The sequence below is a fragment of the Marmota flaviventris genome, chromosome 14 (assembly GCF_047511675.1).
Source record: "Marmota flaviventris isolate mMarFla1 chromosome 14, mMarFla1.hap1, whole genome shotgun sequence".
In the NCBI taxonomy this organism is placed as follows: Eukaryota; Metazoa; Chordata; class Mammalia; order Rodentia; family Sciuridae; genus Marmota; species Marmota flaviventris.
In genome coordinates, this window is record NC_092511.1 from 44,986,879 (window position 1) to 45,013,338 (window position 26,460).

The window sequence follows — 26,460 nt, forward strand, 5'->3', positions numbered from 1 at the left end:
TACTTTCCTGCTTCCTTTTCCTTAGTAGTTTGCCACTTATTGTCTGTTTTCCCATGCTCCCATGTTAAGCTAGTCTTTCTATAGTGATGAAAGCAATCTCATACACTCTTACACCACATGGTATCATCAAAGACCTCATGTTAACAAAATCTGAAGTCTGATTAAACTGCTAAATTCAAACTTACCTCCATGTTATCAAAAAATATATTCTAGTATAGAATGCAAATGCCTAGTATAATATACTTTGGAAGAATGGAGCCAGATGTCCTGGCTTAAAATTTAGCTTCATGATTTACTATATACGTGTTTTTGTGGTTGTGGTTGTTGTTAGGATAAACAGTGAAATGAAAGCAGAAAATTTTAAATTATTAAAGATTATTAAACATTATAACAGTTAATGAGAAGGGCTGGAGTTGTGGCTCACCTAGCACATGTGAGGCACTGGGTTTAATCCTCAGCACCACATAAATAAAAATAAATATAATAAAGATATTGTGTCCATCTACAACTAAAAAAATTAAAAATTAAAAAAAGAGTTAATGAGAAAAAACTTGCCTTTTACTTTATTTTCAAGCATTAATTTTACATTATATCTAAACTACTAATATTGGGCAATCAGGCAGTTACACAAATTTTTAAAAAGCAAATTACTTTAAAATCACTACTTGGCTGCCCTATGTGTTCTTCAGAGGATTCTGGCTGTTTTTGTAAAAATTGCATTTTATTTCCTTACTCCAATATTACAAGCAATACTGAAAAATGTACTAAACATAAAAGAAAGCAGAGGATAAAAAACTGACTTCTCTTGTTAAAGCTTTATTATGTAATCTCAAAACTCCCAGACATCACTTAGCCCTAAAGATATTAATCATAAAGTATTAAAGAAGTGGCAAAAGGATATATAAATGAGTCCAAGATACAAATGACTTTACTAAGAGGAATAAATTAATTGTCAGGTCAAGGAAATATGTATATAAACTACTGAAGATAAATTTGTTGCTCAAATTTTATAGAAGCCTATGAAAATGGAATAAGAGGGGAGAAATTTTTGAGGAAATCATGGAAGTTATTCATTCAACAAATATTTGAATATCTGTTATCTGCCATGTATTAATCTAGACACTGCAAAAATAGCAGTGAACAAAAATCCTTGCTCTCAAAGAATTTTCATTTTGGTATGATTAGAGAGAAAAAAAATTGTTTTGATGATGAAGTGCTAAAGATAAAACAGGGAATACAAGTATGGAGTAAAGGTGTACATAAGAAGGGTGAAATCTTTTAAAGATATGCAAGTATTCAAATATAGAAAACTAAAGCATTTCCAGGGCCATTAAAGCAAAATTTTACTGACTAGATAGAAATTCTATTCTGGCATGAGACAGCCCAGAAAGATTTGGAGAAATACATTCATTAGTAAAAGATAGGGAAAAGGATGAACTGGCAGATATTATGTTAAAAGTAATAACAGTATTAACTAATTTCATTCCAATTTCTGTTAGTTGGTTTTGTATAACTTTGTTATATAAAATGAAATATTAATCATATTTTAGTTGACCATCTAAAAATATTTTGTTGAATATGTATGAATTAAAGTTCATGTTCCTAATAGAGTATAAGAAAGACTATTTTAAATAAATGCCAGATATAAACATTATTATTATTCAAAGATAATTAAACTAGGATTGCCTTCTTCCTAAAAATAATCCATAATAACTTTCTTCATGATAAGAAATTAAACAACACTTCTGGTAAAGGTCAGGCCTCATTTCCCTTTATTTATTTTTTTCCCATTTCCCTTTATTGAATCACACATGGAACAAAATGCTGTTACTAAAATACCCTGAAATGACAGTTAATAATCTATTGTAAAAAGTCAGCATATAATTACATTTATCATACTTATGTTTATCATACTATATGTATTTGTCTTTCTGTTACTAGTGAAAAGATTTAATAAGACTACACATTTTAGTAGGTTATAGAAAAGATTTAAATGAATGGCATTTGAAAGTAAAGAACATTTGCCCAGTTTCAAAAATATAAAGAAATATAAAGCATTTTTTGTATAATTTTATTTGTTACTGGATTTTATTAATACTCCAAATGTTGCTTATTACCACAGATGTTTAAAAAAAAAAAACTAAACAGTATTTGCTTTCTGTAGCAATTAGATTATTAGTACTACACCTGTGTTTTCTGTTTTCACTATTATTGACATTGACACCATGCAAAAATTTCCTAATAAATTTAAGTTCCTAACTATAATGATACCAAAACTCTCTCTAAAACAGTTCTGAAAATGGACTAAGATTTGTTTTATTTGTACATAGTGTCTCTGATAATATTCAATATCTCTCCCTCACAATAATGAAAAAAAAATTTTAAATAGAACCTATGCAAATTTATATAACCACTATAATTTATTTTCTGACTTCAAAAACTTTTGAATATTTACAAAAGAAAGAGACATCTGTTATGGATTAAATGAATATTTTAAAAGATCTGAAATGAGGCTGGGGCTCAGTGGTAGCGCACTTGCTTAGTATGTGTGAGGCACTGGGTTCGATTCTCAGCACCACATATAAATAAGTAAAACAAAGGTCCATTGACAACTAAAAATATATACATACATATACACACATATGTATACATATTAAAATAAACAAATAAAAAGGTCTGAATTGCCACTTAATCACAATGAAGTATACATTCAATAAAATTTCTGATAGTCTAATGTTAAGTAGTTACCTCTATTACAATACCTCACTTCCCTTTGTTAGGGATTAAAAATTGTTTCCCCAAGGATTTGCAGTAATGTGGTCCCAATTTTTAAAAATATTAAACACATACAAATATAATATATAAATACACAAGTATGGAGAAAAAAGATCTAAAAAGCATATATTATTCAGGTGATAAATGTGGTAATATCCTAATACTGGAACCATGTTTGTATTTACTCTTTTTTTTCCTAATTTTCTATGGTGTACCTAATTGGTTCTAAAAAATACAAAATTGCTTAGAATGAGTTAAATGAAAAATGGCTCAGGGCTGGTTGCACGAAAGGAAAAAAAAAAATCTCTTGAAGGCATGTATCCTTTGTCCAAACACCAAAGAATTACTACAGATAATGTTCTCCTGGGAGATGAGCTTCCAATTAAAACACACAGACACATCACTACCACCACAAGACACAGTAAGCAGAAAACAAAAAAGGAAAGATCCAGATCTCCACATATTTCAGATTTTATAATTATCAGAGGCAAAATCTAAAATAGAAAAATTTTAAATATCTAAATAAAGAACCAAAATATTAATGAACAAAATGAAAAAACAGATATATAAAGAAGTAAAGAGACCTTCTAAAAATGAAAGATGTAATCAATACATTAAACAGAAGGTCTGACACAGATGAGAAGCAAATTAGCAAACTAGAATTCTGAATAAATTAGAATACAACCCAAGATAACATAAAATAGAGTTTAATAAACAAGGAGGATAGAATAGGTAAGTCTAATATTCATTTAATACAAATATATGAATGTTAATTTTATTTTTCATTTAATTTTATTTGTGGTGCTGGGGACTGAACTGAGGACTTCATGCATGCTAAAAAAGCACTTCTACCACTTGAGTCACATTCCCAACCTTCTTATAATATTAGATTAATAACAGAATATGAAAAGAGACATGGCTGTGGATGTGGCTCAAGCGGTAGCGCGCTCGCCTGGCATGCGTGCGGCCCGGGTTCAATCCTCAGCACCACAAACAAACAAAGATGTTGTGTCCACCGAAAACTAAAAAATAAATATTAAAAAATTCTCTCTCTCTCTCTCTTTTTTTTTAAAAAAGAGACAATTTTAGAAGAAACAGTATTAAAATGAAGAACGTGAACAGTATTTTAGCCAAGAGAGAAAACAGCTTAAACCAAGAACAAAAATTAATCTAATAATTAACCCCAACAGAGGAAAAACCTTGCAGAGATAGAAGAATAAAATCTGCAAAGCCCTGAGAAAAAAATAATTGTCAACCTAGAAGTTCATACCCAAAACTACCCAGAGCAAGTTCTTCATATGTGAGATCCTCAATTCAATCCCCAGCACAAAATAAAAAACAAAAACATATATAGTTGAGATTAAGGCAATTTCAGAAAATAACGATTGGGAAGCCTTATTATCAGCACTCTAAACAAATAAAAGATGTCTCCATCAAAATACCAACGATATCTTACAGAACCAGAAAAAATAGTCCTAAAATTCATATGGCAGAATAAAAGACCCAGAATGACCAAAGCAACCCTGAGCAATAAGAACTAAACTGAAGGTTTCAAAATACCTGACCTCAAATTATACTACAGAGGCATAGTAACAGAGGTAAGACACTGGTATCAAAATAAGACATGAAGACCAAGGAATAAAACTGAAGACACAGATACAAACACAAATAGATAGAGTCATGTGATGCCCAAAAAAGGAGCCAAAAACATACATTGGAGAAAAGATAGCTTTTTAAACAAATGATGCTGGAAAAACTGGATATCCATATGTAAAAGTATGAATCTAGATCCCTAGCTCTCACCCCGCACAAAAATCAACTCAAAGGATATCAAAGACCAAAGAATTAGATCAGAAACACTGTGAATGCTAGAAGAAAACACAAGATCAACACTCCAACATAATGGTACAGGCAATGACTTCCTTAATAAGACTCCTAAAGCTCAAGAAATACAACCAAGCTGGTCACGGTGGTGCACACCTGTAATCCTAGCAGCTCAAGAGGAGGAGGCAGGAGGATCACAAATTCAAAGCCAGCCTCAGCAAAAGCCAGGCGCTAAGCAACTCAGTGAGGCCCTGTCTCTAAATAAAATACAAACTAGGGCTGGGGAATGTGGCTTGGTGGTCGAGTGCCCCTGAGTTCAATTCCTAGTACTCCTTCCCCCAGAAGAAAGAATTAATAAGTGGAATTCCATCAAATTAAAAAGCTTCTGCACAGCAAAGGAAACAAGAGTATAAGGAGAGAGGCTACACAATGGGAGAAAACCTTTGCCACTACTCTTCCATCAGGGGATTGAGATCCATTTACAAAGAACTCAAACAAAAGAACAAACAAATAACCCAACCAAAAATGGGAAAATGATCTATACACACATTTCTCTAAGAGGAAATAGAATTGGTCTTAATAAAAATACGAGAAAATTAGGGCTGGAGATGTGGCTCAAGCAGTAGCGCGCTCGCCTGGCATGCGTGCGGCCCGGGTTCCCCAGCTCCACAAACAAAGATATTGTGTCCGCCGAAAACTAAAAAAAAATAAATATTAAAATTCTCTCTCTCTCTCTTTAAAAAAAAAAATACGAGAAAATGTTCAACGTTCTTAGCAATCAGGGAAATGCAAATCAAAACTACACTGAGATTTCATCTCATTCCAGTTAGAATGGCAATCATCAAGATTACAAATAACAATTGCTAGTAAGGTTGTGGAAGAAAAAGTTACACTCATATAATGCTGGTGAGACTGAAAACTAGTATAACCACGTGAACTAAAGTCAGTACTACATTGAGACAAGCATACAAATGTTTCTAGAGCATAATTCATACTAGACAAGTTGTAGAACCAGCTTAGGTGCCCATCAACAGACAAATGGATAAATAAAAATGTGGTATATAAATGTAGTTTTGCTTAGTCATAAAGAATGAAATTATGGCATTTGCTGATAAATGGATGGAATCAGAGAACATCATGCTAAATGAAATAAACCCGACACAGAAAGTCAAAGGTTGAATGGCTTCTCTCCCATGTGGAAGTGGAGGGTGGAGAGTATACAAAGGGTGGTGAGACCTCTGAAAAACAGAGAATGAAAGAGGACTAAGGGAGAGGAAAGAGGGAGAGAAAAGTACTGGGGAATGAAACCTACCACATATGCTATGTTCACGTATGATTATGCACTAACCACAATAATAATAGAAGGGAGATAAATAAGAATTAAGCAAACAGATCAGGGAAGGAGAAGAGGGAAAGGGTAGGTACTAGGGAATGTAAATGATCAAATGATGTTTCGTGTGTATACAAATATGGCATAATAAATCCACTATTATATATAATAAAATTGCAACACTACAAAGTAAAATTTAAAAAACAAAGATGTATTTCAGTAAGAAAATGATAGCAAAAGAAAGTCTTGGATACAAGAGAAAACCATGAGGGAGGGGGAAAGGGAAATATGTAGCTTGACATAAAGAAACACTGGCTTAACTGATTTAAATATACTTTCAGTATCTAATCTATAGGGTGAAAAAAAAAAAAAAAGAACAAAAATGCAAAATAAGAGCTTAGGGCTCAGAGTACAGCTCAGCAGCATAGTGTATGACTAGCATGTATGAAGCCCTGGGTTTGCTTCCTGAACACCTCCATCAAACAAACACAAAAATAAAATAAAAGCTTTAAAGTTATGAGAGAGAATAAATAGAGTTAAAGCTTGTAAGGTCATAGTACTATTCCACAAAGGTATAATGATGTTGACTAACTTTGGCCTTTGCTATTTTAAGTATGAAAATATGAAAGGTATAATTTTGAGAGTCATCTCTGTAAAAAACAAAAAGTAAAAAAATTTTTTACTAATAAGAAAAAAATTTAGAATTACTGGTAAATGATCCAATTCTTGAGAAAGATTTAATAATTTTAAAGTTAATCTGCACCTACTAACATTGCTTCGAAGCATGTAACAGAAAGCTTGACAAATCCACCATCACAAAAAGGCATTTTAACTTTTTTTCAAGAGACAAAAATTAATAAGGCCAAGCCAAATAATTAACAACAAACATCAAAGAATCAGAACCATAAGAAACCATATCTTTGACCAAAAATCAAAATAAAAACATTCAAAAACTGAAAAAAAAAAAAAAGTTTGGAAATGTAAAAGTACACTTCTCTACAAACTTGTAACTGAAATAAAGCGTAGTAGAAATTAGAAAATGCAGTAGAGGATAGGAAAGGCAGCAGAACACAACAGACACGAGTATGGCAATATGTAAATCAATGGATGTGTAACTGATGTGATTCTGCAATCTGTATATGGGGTAAAAATGGGAGCTCATAACCCACTTGAATCAAAGTGTGAAATATGATATATCAAGAACTATGTAATGTTTTGAACAGCCAACAATAAAAAATTAAAAAAAAAAAGAAATTAGAAAATGCATAAACATTTTAAGATATACCAAACTAAAATCTGCATAATGCAGTCAAAACAATTGTTAGAGGAATAATGATAGCCTTAAGAATACTCTAATTTAAAATCTGAAATATACACCCAATTCAAGTTTTTTGAAAGACAATTAAAAACATATTCTTCAAAAGCATAATTCTGTAGACTAACAAAGTATTACATTATGCAAATTCTCATAAAACTCAGAACTGGTCTTAAAACTACATAAAATGCAGTAATTTTTAATTTTAAATAATTAAAAAGTGTTGTCTTATATTTTAAATATTTTAAGAATGTCCAGTAAATAATCCAGGACCTGGCATATAATAAGGACTTAAACATTTAAGATTTATTCAATTAGTGTTACTAAATAGCACAGCAATGTAAACATGTAAGTTGTTATTAAAATCCCAGATTTAAATAAAGGAACACTTACCTGGTAATAAAATTTTATCTGTCTCACCAAAATGGATAGATTATGAATTCTAAGTGAAGCATCATTGTTGACTTTTTTATTTACTCTCTGACTCTCCGATTTTGGATTACTGAAAGAAATTTGAAAAATGCTTTACAATTACATTGAATGTAAATCAAAACTACATTGAGGTTTCATCTTACTCCAGTTAGAATGGCAATCATCAAGAATACAAACAACAATAATAAATTCTAACAAGACTCTGGGAGAAAAGTCCATTCATACATTGTTGGTGGGATTGCAAATTAATACAATTGCTTTGGTAGGCAGTATGGAGATTCCTCAAAAAACTAGGTATGGAACCACTCTTAATATTTATCCAAAAGAACTAAAAATAGCATACTATAGTGATATAGGCACATCAATATTTCTAGCAGTTCAATAGCCAAGTTATGGAACCAGTCCAGATGTCCATCAACAGATGAATGGATAAAGAAATGTGGTGCATGTATATGTGTGTATATATATGTGTGTGTGTGTGTGTGTGTGTGTGTGAGAGAGAGAGAGAGATACACACACACACACACACACACACACACACAAAATGAAGTTTTACTCAGCCAAAAAGAAAAATGAAATTATAGCATTTCCTGGCAAATTGATGGAAATGAAGAATATCATGGTAAAATGATCTATGCCAGATCAGAAAGTCAAGGGTCAAACATCTTCTCTCATATTTGGATGCTACAGGAAAATAAGGGGGAAAAAGCTAGAACCCCATGAAAGAAAGGGAGATCAGTGGAATGGAAGAGCAGGTCTGAAGGGGATGGGGGAAGAACAGGTAAGGGAGAAAACGCAGAATGAGGTTGAGCAAACTATGCTGTGTGTATACGTGAATGTACCATGATGAATTCCACTTTTACGTATACTTAAAAGGTAGAATTTATAAAAACCATTAATAGATGGAAGGAAGGCCAGTGGAATAGAGGAAGGGGAATGAGGTGGTATGTGACGGGGAGAAGGGTTGGGCAGGAAGAGGTACTGAGGAATGAAATGTAGTAAATTATAGCCCATACATGTACGATTATGTCAAAATGAACCTCACTATCATGTATAGGTATAATGTACTAATAATTAAATGTACTAATAATACATTGAAACACGATTAATACTGTATTTTGTTTATAAAATTGTGTAAACATTTTCATTATTGGATACAAAAAGACAGATGTTTTGTCATGTATTTTGTGCTTCTAACTAACACAAATACATCTGATATTCCAAAATCAGTGGCAAAATAAATTTGAAACCTGGGTCAGACATTGTCCTTTATTCTCATGTTTTCTCTCCCCATTCCTGAGATGAATAACACCTTAGTCCTAACCCAAACCCTCACTTTTAGAAACTGGTACTGGGGATTGAACCCAGGTGTGCTCTACCACTGAGCTACATCTCCAGACTTTTTTAATTTTCATTTTGAGATGGGTTCTTGTTAATTTGCCCTGGGTGGCCTCAAACTTGCCATCCTCCTGCCTCAGTGGGATTGTAATTGCTGGGATTACAGATGTGCGTGACTGAGCCTGGCTTATTCCTTTTGAATATATATTTTACTAAACCAAAACGAATCCACTTAAATCAAGAATTTAAACTACTGGCTAATAACCCAATAAATGTTACTTATCCTCCCTGGGTAATGGAGATTATATTTGAGCAAATGTTCTAAAGAAATAAAGAATGAAGTGGATAATGCAAGTTAATACTTTCATATTGATAAACTTTGTAGATTCAATTAAAGCAATGGGCTGAATGATTATAAGGACAAACTGAAGCAGAAAGAGTAAGGCCGTAATTAAGAATGGGAAATAAAATTAAAATGGTGGCATCAGAATAGATGGTTAAGTTGAGGCCAGAAGACAAGCATGTACAAGCTAGGTTCTCATTAAGAGAAACAGGCCAAGCTATAGAAAGATGATGCCAGCTTAAATGACAGATAATAAATCAAGACATCCTGTTCAAGGGCTGAGTTCAGAATATCAGAAGCAACCTAAGCAGTCACTCAGTATATTTTCCCATGATTACAGAATTTAATCCTCCACATAAGGATGCAGAGAAGTCAAGAAATTGACATCTACCCAGTATGGAATACAAGCTGAATAGAAAACTCTCATTCCTTAAACCACCTCCTTTTCTCACAGCCCATTGCACTACTAATGCCTTCAGGTCCTTCCCTAGATGAATTAGAATGAATGGTGCTTTATTTCAGCAATGTTCCAATTATGAGGCCTTGAATCTCCTTTACAATCTTAGCTGATGACCTCAAACAACTTTTGTTTTAGTGTGCTATAGTTATCACTATTTACTGTATAAGAAATTAAAACTGCTCTTTTTCTTCAACGAGGCCCCCAATGGCAGACACAGAGATGCACTTTGTGAGGACCCTGATGGGCAAGATCATCATCCTCAAGGTTGACCCTTGTGACACAACTGAGAATGCCAAAGCCAAAATCGAAGATAAGGAGGCATCCCACCTGATCAGTGGTGTCTGCTATTTGTGGGCAAACATCTGGAGGACAGAATGGCTATTCTCTATCAGATTACAACATCCAGTAAGAGTCCACCCTGCTGCACTTAGTGCTTCATCTGCAAGATGGCATCACTGAGCCTTCCCTGTACGAGCTTGCCTAGAAGTATAACTGTGACATGATTATCTGTTAGAAGTGTTATGTCCACCTTCACCCTGTGTTGTCAAATGCCACAACAACATGTGTGGTCACATCAACAACTTCCACCCCAAGAAGGTCAAATAAAGTCCTTTATATGGCTCCTTTCCCCAAAGGGACCCCTACCTGCTCAAGCAAGACCCAATTCCTTGCTCTCAATTCATATCAAGTGTGATACTTGTTTTCTATTCACTTATTCATTGATAAATCATTCCTAAATTTCACTATTATACACAATGCAGCAATAGGCGGTGTTTTCTCATACATACATCACATGTTCAAGGTTTTTTCTGAAGTAAAGAGAAGAACTATTGGGGCATAAGGTATACGTATTTTCATTTCTAATAAACGCTGCCAAAAAGATCTTCGCAATGGCTGTCAGAATTTATACTCCCACTCATAATCCCTTTTCTCACATACCTTTACCATTTTACAGGTATCAAGCAATTGTGCTTTTATGTTGTAACTGGTAACTCCATGATTACAATATTAACCATGAGAATCTTTCATGTGTATTGACCATTTTAATCTCTTCTACTATAAACTGTAAAATATTCATTTGCCTTAAATTTCATCCACTTTTCTACTGAAAATAAATGATCAGGATTTTGCACAATGTTTTTTAAATTCTTTATCTCTAATGAGTTATGAGATTACATTCTTCCAAAATCACTCAATTGACAGCCTGGAATAGATGCTCCCCACTAAAGTTTCTGTTTCAAAGACACCTGAATAACAGAGTACTTATCTGCAGAACAAGGAAGAATACTAGTAAGGCAGGCTGAATATGAGTTGTGACAGATTAATGCTTACTGTAGGGGAAACAATGAGTAAAACCAGACCAGCCCAAGGCAAATGAGAATTTAAATGGAAAACTGGGTCTATGAAGTCAAAGCACCAACCAGAACTAGTTAGTCTTATAAAAACAAGGAGACTATAGCATAGCAGTCAAGTCATGTGTCATGGCAAACAAAGCCAAATAGCAGCATGGTCAGGAAGTCATGGTTAAGAACTCAGACAACCAAAGGGAAAAATCTTGGCTTACATAATCAACTCCAGTACATTTTTAGTCAGTGAGCTACACAAGTACTCACTGAATACCTACTATACCAATTATATTACTTAATATGTATAAAAACTTCAGTCAGTCAAGCTTTCATTATGGAGAAAAGTTCATCTGTAACTGGGAAAACCAAGTAGAAACAACCCCAGTGTTAAGTTCACCTATAGTTATATAAATTTAAGTTGCAACCATAAGCATTCAATAAATACCTTAGCTCTAAAGCATTCTTCCATCTTTTTATTTCTATTTTATTATATATTTGGAACCCCTTATATACCTCTCACCCATGACTTCCTATTCACACACTGATAATAGTTAGAGTAAGAAAATACTTGACAGAAACCTAGTTTCACTATAAATCAGAAAGTTGAAGTCCAAACCTGTAATTTTCTTCCCTAGTGCTTTTTCCCTTTATTCTTTTTTAGACTTTTCTCTTAAAGGATCTTTTAGGAAAACAAAGGAAAAAAATGACAGAAAGGTTCAAGCAATATTACCTGTAAAATTTGAGCATATTCCTAATTCTGTTTTCACAGAAAGTAACTAAAGATGATTTGTCCTTTTCCCACCAGTTCATTACAGTGACATTTATAAACAAAAACACTATACCTATTTATAGTTTAGCTCATTACTTCATGACAACATAATTTGGACCAGTCAATGAAATTAATAGTATCCTAATATATTTGTGGTTTCATTTTTTTGTCGGGGGGTACCAGGGAATGAACACAGGGACACTTGACTACTGAGCTACATCCTCAGCCCTGTTTTTTTGTATTTAATTTAGAGACAAGGTCTCATTGAGTTGCTTAGCTCCTCACTTTTGCTGAGATTGGCTTAGAACTCACAATCCTCCTGCATCAGGCTCCCAAGCCAGCAGGATTCCAGGCCATCCTCACTATGCCTGGCTTGTGACTTCACTTTCACTTTAACAAATTTTATGATGCAAATATTATCTTGTGACACAACACAATGTTATCAAGTTTCTCTGTTTTCTTTAAACTGATTTATTTTTTTCAAATAAATATTTTGCTTATTTTGTAGTGCTGGGGATCGAACCCAGGGCCTTGTACATGCTAGGCAAACATTTTATCTCTGAGCTACATTCCCAGACCTCAAATAAGTTTTAAAATTTTTCTTTTAAATTTTATGTTTAACACTTTTCAAGTGGTATCTCAAAATTTATTCAGTTTTTAGGAAGTCTGAAAGTCTCCTTTGCATAAAGCTCTTCTAAGAATTACTCAGGTTTCAGAATTTAAAATTTTGGTTTAATCAAATCTTTTTTGTAAAAACAACTAAGTTCACGTTAAATTCTTCTAGCTTTTGAGAAAACATGCTTTTAACAATTAATTCTGAGTATACATAAGAAAGAGTTTAATTTTTATATATTAATGGTATCAGATTAATTTTTTTAGAAATTGAAGGGAAAATGAAAAATACAACTTGAGCTAGAGAAAATATTTAAAAAACTTGAGGAGAAAAATACTTTCAAACCTAAAAACAGCCTTACATTGAACAGAAATCATAAAGACATTGAAATAAAAGTTTTCTACATCCTTTATAAAACCGTGCTGCTTTGTATCTGCAAATCTTTGAAATGAATACATGAGATCCGAGAGGACTTCTATGATCTGGTAGACTCATTAAGAAACTCAGGAGAATAATGAAGTTCTTTGGTTGACTAGGCTAACATCCAGGCACTTCAAATCCCCAGTTTCAGTTTCTAATCTACCTTGCACTTGGTTGAAGGTTATTTTAGTATGAAACAGAACTGCAAAGTTCCTACTTCATAGTCTATTACCATAAACTTTCTGCACTTTGAGGCCAGGATAACCACTAAACATTCTAGGCATGAATCTAGAAAGCAATAAACTTTCAATTACAAGGCTCAGGTTTCCCATTTGATGCATGTCTAATATGAGAAAGGGTCACTCTGACATATGTTAGGATCATAGAAAACATGTCCTTTTGCCCGAAAGATATGATCTTTACATGTGAGAAAAACTGCCCTCAGGTTAAACTGCTAAAAAGTAAGTTCCACTTCTATGAAAAACAGTTGAATATTTAAGGATGAATTTACAGAAAATTATGCAAATCAACACACTTAGTGACTTCAAGAAAAATAATACCTAATTTGGCAGCAAATATTTTAAAGTTACAGTAATGTAGGTACTGATTACTAACAAGTAAACTTGTAATTACTGTTTTATCAGGACAGGGTAAGGAGAAATACAGATAAGAGACATAAAAAAGATAAAATCTTATCTGCCATTATCAGGATATCTACAGACAATGTCTAAAAGCAATAAACCAATAAATACCAAAGTAGGCATATTATGTAACTATAAATAATACATATAAAAAATAGGAAATTTTTTGTCCAAAAATTATAAGTTTTTACTCTGGGGAATGGAACTAAGGGGAGAGAAAGAACAGTGAATTTCTGGATTTTGTTATAAACCCTTTGGTATTAACTAACCCTTTTAATTATGCAAAACATGTTTTTAAGGAGATGTGAAAAGCATCTCCAAAAAATTTTTTGCTTCATGAAGCCTGTCCATTTTATTTACTACTTCTTTTTTTTTTTTTTTGCATGTTGGGATGACTATTTTATTTTTATTAATTTATTTTTATTTCTTAATACATGACAAGAGTGGAATGCATTACAATCATAATTATAATTAAAAATAAAAATATTTATAATTAAATATTTATAATTCTAAGTTAAAATATTTATAATTGCTTATTATTTAGCAGAAGCATATTTAATAAAACTGTATTATATGTTGAATTAAATGCTAAGGATTCAGAGTCATAAGAAATCCATGAGACTAAGCATAAACCAAACAATATTATTCTTCTGTAACATCCCCATTCTTGTATTTCAAGGTATTTATTTAAGGGAACATCTAATTTAAAAACCTCTGTGTAGTAATTTAAACAAACTGAATATACTATGATTCTAAAATTTTCTAAAAAAAAAAAAGAAACTGTGATCAATTAAGTATTCCAAATAGTACACTGTTACGCTTTTTATTTTGTTTAATATTCAAAATGCTGAACAAAGATTAATTCAGAATATATAATCATAATTAACAAAGTTGTTTAAGGCTCTTTAAATGCATACCTTTTTTAAAAGAATATATATGGAAAGGCCATTTTCTAAAATAAAAGATGAGCTATTAAATGGTACCTATGTACCATGTGCAGTATGAACAAGTACTTTTCTAATCATACACAGCTATTTCCAAGGTAACACAATCACAGATCAAACAACCTTTTTTATAAGATGGAAATGAAAAATGTTTTAGTGACAAACAGTCTAGCAACATAGCTCAAATCTTCCAGTCAGAAGTTAAATGCAATATGGCAGTAAAAGAGAGCCTCAAGCAATTTTGCATTTATAAATGACCTATTTATGACAAGTTGCATTAATTTCAATTAAATAATAAACAGGTAATAGTATTATTTTCTACTGTATACATCTATTTTTAAATTAGAAGAAAAGATGAAGGAAAAGTTAGCAATTTTGCAACATTAATACACTGAGATTTAGTCCTTGCACAACTGAGGATTATGTCTTATTCATTGATTAATATATATGAGAAACAGAAATCTGATAGTTTTAATGGCTTTATGCTCTTCTATCCAGACTGCAAAGCTGTTGTGTGTCCTCTTGGACCATCTGTTCTGTGTTGATGCTTAACTGATGGTGGTAAAGCACCATCAGCGCTTTTGCTACATGTGTTCATGCTTTTGATCATGTCTCTATAATTTAAAACTAGTTGTATAGAATTTTTGTGTTTTTTTTTGAAATTTTTTGTTATATAAATACATAACTATGGAACTTTTGAAATAACTGAGTTTCATATCTAACTTAAAATACACATAAATCAGAATGTTTTATGAATATAGTTAATCTGGTAAATATCACTATCGAGGTCTATTGAAATATTAAGTATTAATACTTAGTATTAATCAGTGAAATAAATGGCTTTTTAAAAAAAAAAAAAAAAAAAAGGTATCCCTTTTTTTTAAAGGTAGCCCATAAACTTAATTAATTCACATTAATTCATCTAAAAATATTGTATTCTCACTGTCATACTGTTTCACAAATTTAATCACTATGCATGGAAGCTAACAATACAACTTAATACTAATATAATCTTCTACAAATCTGCAGAATATTTTCACATGTATTAATTATTTTTATCTTTTTTAAAAAAATGTATTTTAGGCATTGATGAAACTTTATGTTATTCATTTATTTATATGTGATGCTAAGGATTGAAACCAGTGCCTCACACATATGTAATATGGCAGTAAAAGAGAGTCTCAAGCAATTTTGCATATAGCTAGGCAAGTGCTCTACTACTGAGTCACAACCCCAGCCCCTATTTTGATCTTCACAATAATAAACATGTTTGGCACAGTATGTATTGTAACTACCACCTACAGATTTATTCTCATAATTTTAAACACACTGAATTACTCCTTTAAAGATTGAAGAAAAATCTGGCATCTTCTAATAAGTCCAAATCTGAGCTAATAGCCCACCAAGATATTCACTAATTTAATAAAAGAAGTAAAGCTTTATTTAAAAATTGCAAATGCACAGAAAACTTATTAAAATCCAATACTACATACATGTAACTTTGGTTTTATCTAAACTGGAGAAGATGGCTGAAGACGTACCCTTTATTTCCTACAGAATAGGTAAACATGAACCCTTCAAATATTAATCTATTCGTATTCTAACTTTTAGGTTTCAAAATCCTTTCCCACTGTTTAAAATTATTAAAGACCCCCAAATCTACAGAAATTTGCTTATTATATTTACTGTATTAAAAATTTAACTTTATTAATTCATCTAAAAATATTATACTTACTATCACAAAGAGTATATTTAGAAATATATCTTTTCCAAAACAGAAAAAATATCAGTGGAAGTAACTTTTTTTTATCTTCCTAAATCTCTTTAATAGTTTAGCCAGGTGTGGTGGTGCACGCTTGTAATCCCAGGGACTCAGGAGGTTGAGGCAGGAGGATCAAAAGTTCAAGGCGAGCCTCAGTAACTCAGTAAGGCCCTAAGCAATGTTAGTGAGACAATGTTTTAAAATAAAAAATAAAAAAGGGACTGGGCTTGTGGCTCAGTGGAAAAACATTTGCCTGGCACTTGTGAGGCACTGGATTTGATCCTCAGAACCACATAAAAATAAATAAATAAAGATATTGTGTCCACCTACAACTAAAAAAAATGCTTAACAAATAAATAAGTAAATAGAATGAAAAAGGGCTAGGGTTGTGGCTCAGTATTCTTCTCTGACACTACAAAAATTCAGTGAGAGGTACCTGGTTGCGAGGTAAACTGTGACACCATATTGTTCAACTTTCCTTACTCTGACATTAAAAACCAATGGCCTATCTGGCATGCTGAATGGATGAATGTGGATTTCTTAACATCTTACACTAGTCATTTTGAAAATATTGGTTCTCTGAGTTTATAATAAAGATCTTCCAAATGTTAGCATATTTTATTCAGAATTTTAAAAAAATCACTATCACCTCTGACCTCATCAGAAAAGTCTTTAAATACTTAGAAACTGACAAGCTTATGTTTCCATAATTCAGATTTTATTATTGAAAATATAATCCGTTGTTTACAGGCTCACTTTAATTTTTTTGGTAAAACATCTGCTCAATACTCAAGTCTGAATTTTGTCAGTGTTCTTTCAAATAAAAATAGTTCTTCACAAAACAAAGATTTGTTCACCTTGCAACTCAAAACTCACACATATTTCCTTGAGCTAATCATACTTCATTATGCAATGGAAGTGTTTTATGTACTCTTTCCATTTTGTTCCACAGAATGTTAAAAAAAAACGTGTGTAGTCAAGGATCAAAACAATAAAGCAATCTTTACTGTTTCATCAAGGACATTTTTAAATCAACTGGATTTTTAAATTTTTACTTTTTTAAACTACAAATGCACAGTATGCAGAATACAATAACTACCAAAACCAATCTGGTGCAACTCCTTGATCATGCCAAGGAGCCAACAGTTTTACCCACCTTTACTTTTGCACCATCAGTGCTTTTTCAACACAGGCGAAAAAGGCAAATGACATTAATATTTTTATGAAAAGTATTCTGACCTGATAGACAACCTTCAAAGTGTCTCTGGGGTTGCAGAAGTCTATGGATCTCACTTTGAGAACCACTGAATTAGGCAAATCAATTCCTGACCTTGGTAATGGAGACCTAAGGACTTAGTATTAGGTTAACTGGTACCTTCATAAAGTGATGTGGTTAACCACATGACTAGTGACTAAAATGAAAAAAGACTGTTTATGGGACAAGTGAGTAGCACTGATCTGTGACAGAATTTTTTTATTTGTTCTTTTTAGTTATACATGACAGTAGAATGTATTTTTGACATATCAAACATACATAGAGTATAACTTCCCATTCTTATGTTATACATGATATGGAGTTAACACTGGTCATATATTAATATATGAACATAAGAAAGTTATGTTCAATTCATTCTACTGTCTTTCCCATTCCCATCCCCCTTCCCTATCCCTGTTCTCCCCATCCAATCCAATGAGCCTCCACTCTCCTACCCAATCCCACTTAGTGTGAGTCAGCATCTGCATATCAGAGAGAACATCTGGCCTTTGGTTTTTTGGGACTGGCTAATTTCACTTAGCATGACAGCCTCCAGTTCCATCCATTTACCATCAAATGCCATAATTTCATTTTTCTTTATGGCTGAGTAATATTCCATTGTGCATATGTACCACATTTTCTTTATCCATTCACCTATTAAAGGGCACCTAGGTTGGTTCCATAGCTTAGCTATTGTGAACTGAGCTGCTATGAATTTTGATGAAGCTGTGCTGTGACAGAGTCTTTACGTGTTATCCTTATTAAACCTTAAGATAGGGTTACAGAGTTTTGTTTTTTTTTCACCTTTTTTTTTTTAAAAAAAAAAAATCAGTATTCTAGGGCAGTATCTGTCCAAATATAGTCAGTCCTAGAGACTCAAGAAATGCCGAAGTGGGCTGATGCAAAGTTAGGCATTTCCTCTATCAGTAACACACTTCTTAATTACTATTGCTTTCACTTCTACACTACTAACTCAATAGGATACAAATACTTAACCTAAACTCCCCCTCTTGGTAATTTCAACAGTTCACCTCTAAAATGAAGAAAATCTTTAAAAACTTTTTCCAAAGTATAATCTCTTCTAATCAACAAACTAAAATATATATAAAGACATAGAAACTGTCAACCAGTTTTTAAATTAGGTAAGAAATTGTTTTTCATCATCAATTTCTCTAATATTGAAAAAGTTCCCAGGCTGGGGCTGTAGCTCAGCAGCAGAGCGCTTGCCTAGTGTGAGGCACTGGGTTCAATCCTCAGCATCACATAAAAATAAAACAAATAAAATAAAGGCATTCTGTCCAGCTACAATTTTTTTTAAAGTTCCCACAAAGGACAACTCTAAGAAAATGGATTCCCATTAAGAGTATAACACGATTACAACAATATTAGTTTGTCTTTTTCAGTGTACCAGAAAGTGCTCCAAAAGGATCAATGCTAACCACATTATAAAACCATGAATTAAAGGCAAGTTAACAGGTACCTATTATACAAGTACTGCTAAAGATAATAAAAAATAAAATAATATAATAAAAAGTAAACCAGAAGAGAAAAAGAGAGCCATGTCTAACAAGTGTAACACTGAAAACAAATGTGATCTACAAAAAATCAGTAGCAGTGTGCTTGGCTAACATGCACAAGCCCTGGGTTCTATACCCAGCACTACCAAAAAAAAAAAAAAAATCATCAAGTTAGAGAAAAGATACACATATAAAAAGTTAAGGAATTATTAATAGAAAACTTAAAGAAATTTGCAGCATGATCTACAATGGCCCAAGAAAAGTAAGCTGTTTGGGGATTTAAGTGTACGTGTGTGTATTTATTTGTCTGCCTGTCTATCTCCCTCTGTCCATCCATTCATCCATCTATGTATCTGCTGGTACTGGGGATAGATCCCAGGGTGTTCTACCATTAAGATACATCTTCAGCCCTTGTTTTTTGAGACAGGGTCTCACTAAATTGCCCAACCTGGCCTTGAACTACAGGTATGTGCCAACACATCCACCTCAGGGACTTCCAATTTATTAAATGGGTCAGTAATTTTTAAAAGATGAAACAATAAATGACCTAAGATTTAAGAATATTTTGAAAATAGCCATGAATAGCAAAACTGAGGATAATGGAATATTCAAAAGAAAAATGTAGACAATAAATACTGGACATTAAAAAAAAGTTTTTAGACTGGCACAGTGATACATGCCTGTAATCCCAGTGGCTCCAGGAAGCTGAGGCAGGAGGATCAAAGGTCCAAAGCCAGCCTTAGCAATTAATGGCAAGGCACTAAGCAACTTGGTGAGACTCTGTCTCTAAATAAAATACAAAATAGGGCTGGGGATGTGGCTCAGTGGTTGAGTGCCCCTGAGTTCAATCCTCAGTACCAAAATATAAGTTTTTTTTAACATTAACTACTTGAAATAAATTTCTATATTGCACAATTAAGAAAAAAAAAAAACACTCTGTAAAATCATGCAAATAAGAAAGGAATTTCTTCCAGAATACAATTCAATACAAGTAACATTTATAGAATAACATGGAAAGGAGTAATTATATGAATACTCTCAAATAACAAAAGTTTATTGAAGACAGCAATAGCTCAGATGAAACGCTGAATATTCACAATTAATAGAAATAACATTAATAAGATCACTAATTCTGAGTAATTAAAATGCAAATTACTTTCCAGAGAATTAAGTCTCCCAGATAAGTTATAGCCTATAAATGTAGTTGTCCAAGCATTCCAATGGCCCAAAAGAATCATAGTAATACATCCCTAAACAACTACTAAATAAATTTGAAAATGAAACATGCACTTTCTAAAACAAAATTTAAACAAGAGCACAAATATACTGCTATTGAAATGTTCTCACACAAAATTAGATGTCATTGTCAAAACATATTGCTGTTTCATACATTTAAATGGTTTTAGTTGCAAATAAAGAAAAAAGTATATATATTTTATGTAAAATTATGTATCCAAATCTCATTTTTCCTATAAATATATATTTTAAAATATAATCTGTCTGCTCAGTTTCTTTTTTTGGGGGGGTGGTACCAAGGATTGAACTCAGGGGCATCCGACCACTAAGCCACATCCCTAGCTCTATTTTGTATTTTATTTACAGACAGGGTCTCACTGAGTTGCTTAGTGCCTCACCTTTGCTGAAGCTGGCTTTGAACTCATGATCCTCCTGCCTCAGCCTCCCAAGCTGCTGGGATTACAGGCATGTGCCAGAGTGCACTGGCTCAGTTTTAACCTTAGCATCATGTTTCATTCTTCCCTGTCTTTCATACACTGCATCTAAAATACTACCAATTCTTTTGAAACAGTTCTTGAATTTGCTCCTTCTCCAATAACCGCTCAACGTGATCTAGGACCTGACCACCATAAACTCAGATGTCATCTATCACTGCCCACTCATCCCCTTTACTTGCTCCTTTCTATTCCCCCCTATGATGATTAATCTGGATTGTCTACTTGACAGGACTGAGATGTCAAGGAAATGTCTAGGATTAGGAGACTTATGGGGGTATATATGAGGATGTTTTCAGAGATAATCAGCATGTGCAACAGCAAAGTGAGGGGAGACACCTGCTCCGAATATGGGCAGTACTGTCCAAAAGGCTAGGATCTGGGATGGAACAAAAAGCAGAAAAAAGGAAGAAACTGCACAGGATACACACCCAACTCTTCTTTAGAGAGTATGTCTATTGCTGATGGCATCATCCAAAGACATCAGACTCCAGCTTCTATACTCCTCCAATGTGGACTCCTACCAGCAATTTTCCACAGAGTTTCCAGGCCTTCAATTTCAGACTAGGGATACATCATTGGTCCTTCCTGTTTTTAGGCTTCCAGCTTCTTGAACTGAGCAGCTACTAGTTCCTCTAGGTCTCCAGCTAGCAGATGGCCTTTTGGGACTACCCATCTTCAGACGATGTAAAAGAATCTAATAAATCTTCTTTTATAATTATGTGTGTATATGTGTGTGTGTTTTCTTCTGTTGGTTCTTTTCCTTCAGGGAACCCTAATACACACCCTTGCTTCAAACACCCCTACATTCAAGTTGCATTGATTCACTGATGTACTCTCAGTCTCACAATAGTGTACATAGTACAGGCTCAATAAAAATTAGATGAGCAAATGAATTCCATATCAATCTAATGTTTTAATCACGTAATAAGGAATTTTAAGTGGTTCTCCATTGCCTGCCATATACCTTCTAAATTATACCAGTTAATCTCCAAATTTCTCATAATCTAGTGTACTTTGCCTATGTGAATTTATAGTCTGCTATTCCCCAACTTGAATCCTCTAATAAGCTAATCTCCTCACCATCTCTAAAATCATACATACACTATGCTTTTTCCTATAGCTGCTTCCCTAGCCTAAAATATCTTCCTCTCTTTATCTTCATGTACCAAAGTACAATCGTTCTTCAAGATTTAAATTAAATCTAAATTCCTCCATATACAGGTTTCCATGACTCTCCATGGTTTCCAAAGGTCAAAATAACTTTTGTAAACCTCACAGTTCCCTATTCTACTCCCATTAACTAATTAATACTCCCCCCACCCCACCCCTCTCTCAAAAGAAACCTTTAAATCTATACAAACTAAAGAAAAAGAGGAGGGGAAATCCCAAACTAAGAGATTTGTTTTCAAATTCACACTTTGGATTCATTCATCTTTGGATTCATTTGTCTTAAGATATATATTCAATATTTAACACTAACATAAATTTAAAAAAATAAAAGGAGAGACAAGATTTTGAATTATTACATGTATATTCTATTTACAACAGCATAAATATAATCTAATTCATTTGTAAAGATTTTAAACAAAGAGCTGGAAAAATTAAGTTAACTCTCAAATATGGGAAAACCCAACACCTCATTTTCCCTGAACATTTTCAGTTAACTGGAATTTTACTATAGTTCACCCTTTTTAAGCAGTGTTGGTAAAGATGTATTAGGGTATTGTCTCCATTAGGTTTTCTCTATAACTTCTTATCCTTCACTAGTTTATAATTACCAAGGTTTTAATCAAGGACTAGCACTCAATACTTAAAACTAAACCATCTTTCTTGCTCCTTCACCACCCTGGGAAAGAAAATAGTTATGCCGTCAATGATAATGTGAAGTTCAATTTCTTGTCCTAGTCTTCACTAGAAACTAGGTCACATTAAGAATATGTTATTCAGGGCTGGGGATATAGCTCAGTTGGTAGAGTGCTTGCCTTGCATGCACAAGGCCCTAGGTTCAATCCCCAGCACCAAAAAAAAAAAAAGAATATGTCATTTAATTTTTTTTCATTTTAAGACAAAGATTATATTTATATAAAGTTATAAACAGAGGGGCATGGTGGCACAAACCTGTAATCCCAGAGGTTCAAGAGACTGAGGCAGGAGGACTGCAAGTTCAAAGCCAACCTCAACAACTTACTGAGGCCCTAAACAACTAAGTAAAACTCTGTCTCAAAATAAAATATAAAAACGGGCTGGGGAGGGGCTGGAGTTGTGGCTCAGTGTGTAGTGCTTGCCTAGCATGTGTGAGGCACTGGATTCAATCCTCAGCATCACATAGAAATAAATAAAATAAAGATATTATGATCATCTACAACTAAAAAAATATTTTTAAAGGAAGGGGGGCTGAGGATGTGGCTCAGTGATTAAGCACCCCTGGGTTCAATCCCTGGTACCAAAATGATAATAATAATTAAATAATAATAAATAAAGTTATAAACAGTTATCAGTTTTTTCCTTCCCCACTATTATTCTTTAGTTAAAACATTGTTAAAATTAACTATTTACTGCCTTATTTTCTATTTTAATTTCTGAATTAACCCTCATTTCTACTACTAGCAGCAATTAAAAAATCAAAGCTTCAAGAATAAGGAAGGAAGTTCCTTCTCAACTTTAATTATTATTTTCCTCTAAGTTCATTTTATCCACCTTTACACATTGGTCATCTTGGCTCTAATCACTATTCAGAATTGCAAAATCCAAAATCTCAAATTCTATTAAGTACCCTCTGAATTCATCTTCCTATTCTTTCCACCCTCTCTCATTTCTTTTCTTCTAAAACATACTCTTCCTGCACAATTCTTGCAACCTCTGGCCTATCATCCTCTTCCTGAAGACATCTGCTTTTTCCCCTCACTTTAATGTTTATATGCTAGTCACCTGAGACCCCAATTATTCACTTAAGAATCTCTACTATTTTTTTTCTCTCATCCCATACTTACTTATCAATCTCCCATTCTGAATAAATTCTACAGACTTTTCTTTTTTGTCAGTTTCTGAATAGCTAAGCATTACTGGTTTACCCAACCATGATGACTGGCTCCTCTACAAATGTGTGGTTTCCCAATTTCAAATAAGCCATCAACCCTGCATGACTATACTTGTATTCATCTTTAACTCCCTTTGTGATTCCCTCCTATAATAGTCTTGCAAAAAGTTTCCACTTTCCTCAAAACTTCCTGATCCACCATTTTATTCATGCCCCTTTCTTGCTACTGTCTTTGCCTAAAATGTCTTTCCTTCCACGCCCCCCGGTATTTAGAACTCCTGCTCAGCCCAATTACTCTTAGTTAACTTTTATATCCAGTTCAAATGCTACTTTCTCCAAGAAGTCTTTCCTCCATGTAAATCATCATTTTCCTCTTTGTACCAGCACTGTATTAATCACAATTTCATCATGTAGCATACTCTAATGCTTACATGCTCATCCCCCTTATTAGTGGACAAAGCATATTCCAGCACCTAGCAGACAGTTTTTTATATAGTAAGCGCTCAGAAACTATCCAATAAATGAAATGATCTTTGATGACTCACTCCTTCATCCCTGAGTATTGTATTCATATCCTATAAAAAAGATCTCTGCTGAGTCCTACTGTGGCCCTCCCGCGCCACACAATTCCACTAGGAAAGGAGTCCATGTAAACAGAAGGATGTACCTATACGTCACCAACTCTTCTTTTCAAATAACATTCCAGGTACCTAGAACTCTGGAATATCTTGCCCAATTACCTCTAACCCAATTTCTAACAGATGTGTTTTGAGGATGAACTACACTGCAGATGTGTACACCCTTGGGCCAAGGGGAAGCTGTCTGGAACAGGGAGTGTAAAGCTTGGATTCTAGACACACACGCAGAGTGTTGACATGCCTATGCATGAGACATCTTTATGGTGACAGAAAGAGCCAAGGGTGATGGGAGGAGAGTAGCTCCAACACATTCTGCTGTGAGTTTATAAATTCTAAATTTTAAATTTGAACGCTTCCTTTTAAGCCATTATTAAGATACATTTATTAAGATAAAAGACCATAACATGCCTAAGAACTTATTAGTTTGGTTGATAATCTTTAAATATTTAGACCTGTTGTAACAAACGTTTTCCCTGGGTTCAACAAATATTAGAAGCAGGCCTTCTTTCACTCAAAGTTGATGAGTTTCATCAACCTAGTTTTTTTGGGTTTTGTTCTTGTTTCTTTTAGTGGGTTGGAGACCAGACCCAAGGCTTCATACAGAGTAGGCCAGTGGTCTACCTCTGACCTAAGTCCCCCATCATCACCTTTTTTGAGACATGTCTTGCTAAGTTGCCCAGGCTATGCTCAAACTTGCAAATTCATGATTCACCTATCTCAGCCTCCTGAGTTGCTGGGACTACAGGTGTGTGCCCCAATGCCTGGCTCATCAACCTAGTTCTGTTATTTATTGACCTAGCAAAATAGTACTAAGAAAGCATAGGAATAAAATCAGGAATAAAGAGAATATTTCAGGTTAAATCTCAATTTCAATAATGGGTTAAATACTACATTACATGACTGATCCAGGGCTTAACCTCTCAAGTCCATGTTTTTTACTTTTATACCACACTGTCTCTAAAAACAGCAAGTTCACTAATGATCAAATTGAGGTACAAATATCTCAATATCAAGTAAAATCTCAAATATTATATCCAAATATCAAAACTTTATGCCTAGACTGATATCAAACTCTTTCATGGATCCTGAGGTCCTTTTAAAAGAATATAATTATAAAATTAGTCTTACTTTCTATCTATACTGTGAGAACTAGTTTCTCATAATTAATACATGTTATAAAGGGAACTTTCAGTTAAAAAATTTATACATATTCCATATGTAGCAACCAACTCATTTGTTCTTCTCCAGGTTCTCATAATTTCTACAGTTTAACTAGATATGAGTTATAATGAGAATTAGGCAATCACTATAGATAGATCTTCAGTACAAAATAAGGCAATGTACAAAAATCTCAACATTCGGGACATTTCAACATCAGAAGAATTACTGGAAACTAAAATAAAAATGATTATATATTTTAATACCATACAAAACCATAGACCATGCATGACCTGTCATTCTCACCTCCCATTAATGGAGACATAACAGGAGGAAAAATGTCCAATAAAGGTAATTGAAACAAATAAGAATACAGGGAAAGAAAAAAAGAAAAGGGGAAAATGGAAGACAAACTAAAAAGTAAAACTAAATTCTAGAATACTAAACAAGAGCATATTTCCAAAATTTTGAAAATTTATAAAATTATAATGTCTTTATTTATTCCTCAACATTTACTGAAAACTTACAGCATGCTAGATCCTATGTTAAGTACTGATAGTATATACAAGAAGTTACAAATCATTACACAAAAATGCTAACAAAAATCTAGAGCGGCAGTTACTCTGATGAAGGTACTACAGAATCATAGCAAAGAAAGCAATTAGCTTTACCAAGAAACTTTACAGAATGTTAAAGGATAAGTAGAAATATGCTTAGCAAAGAAAGAAGGGAGGGAATCTAGAAGGAAAATATTATATAAATAATAATAAAAACAAAACAGGACTGGTGTTGTAGCTCAGTGGTTGGACA

The 26,460-nt window shown here is 33.2% G+C and overlaps 1 protein-coding gene across 7 annotated transcripts in view; it reads right to left on the reverse strand.

Annotated features, from left to right (window-relative positions):
• Positions 1–26,460, reverse strand: part of Ccdc88a (coiled-coil domain containing 88A) — a 125,786-nt gene that overhangs the window by 91,461 nt on the left and 7,865 nt on the right. For all 7 annotated transcript variants that reach the window (XR_011704344.1, XM_027934374.3, XM_027934372.2 and 4 more), the window contains exon 3: positions 7,638–7,746. Coding sequence is in view for 6 of the 7 variants with exons in the window: in XM_027934374.3 (XP_027790175.1) it covers positions 7,638–7,746 (109 nt within the window). In the remaining variant the exon portion in view is untranslated. The remainder of the gene's footprint in view (positions 1–7,637; positions 7,747–26,460) is intronic.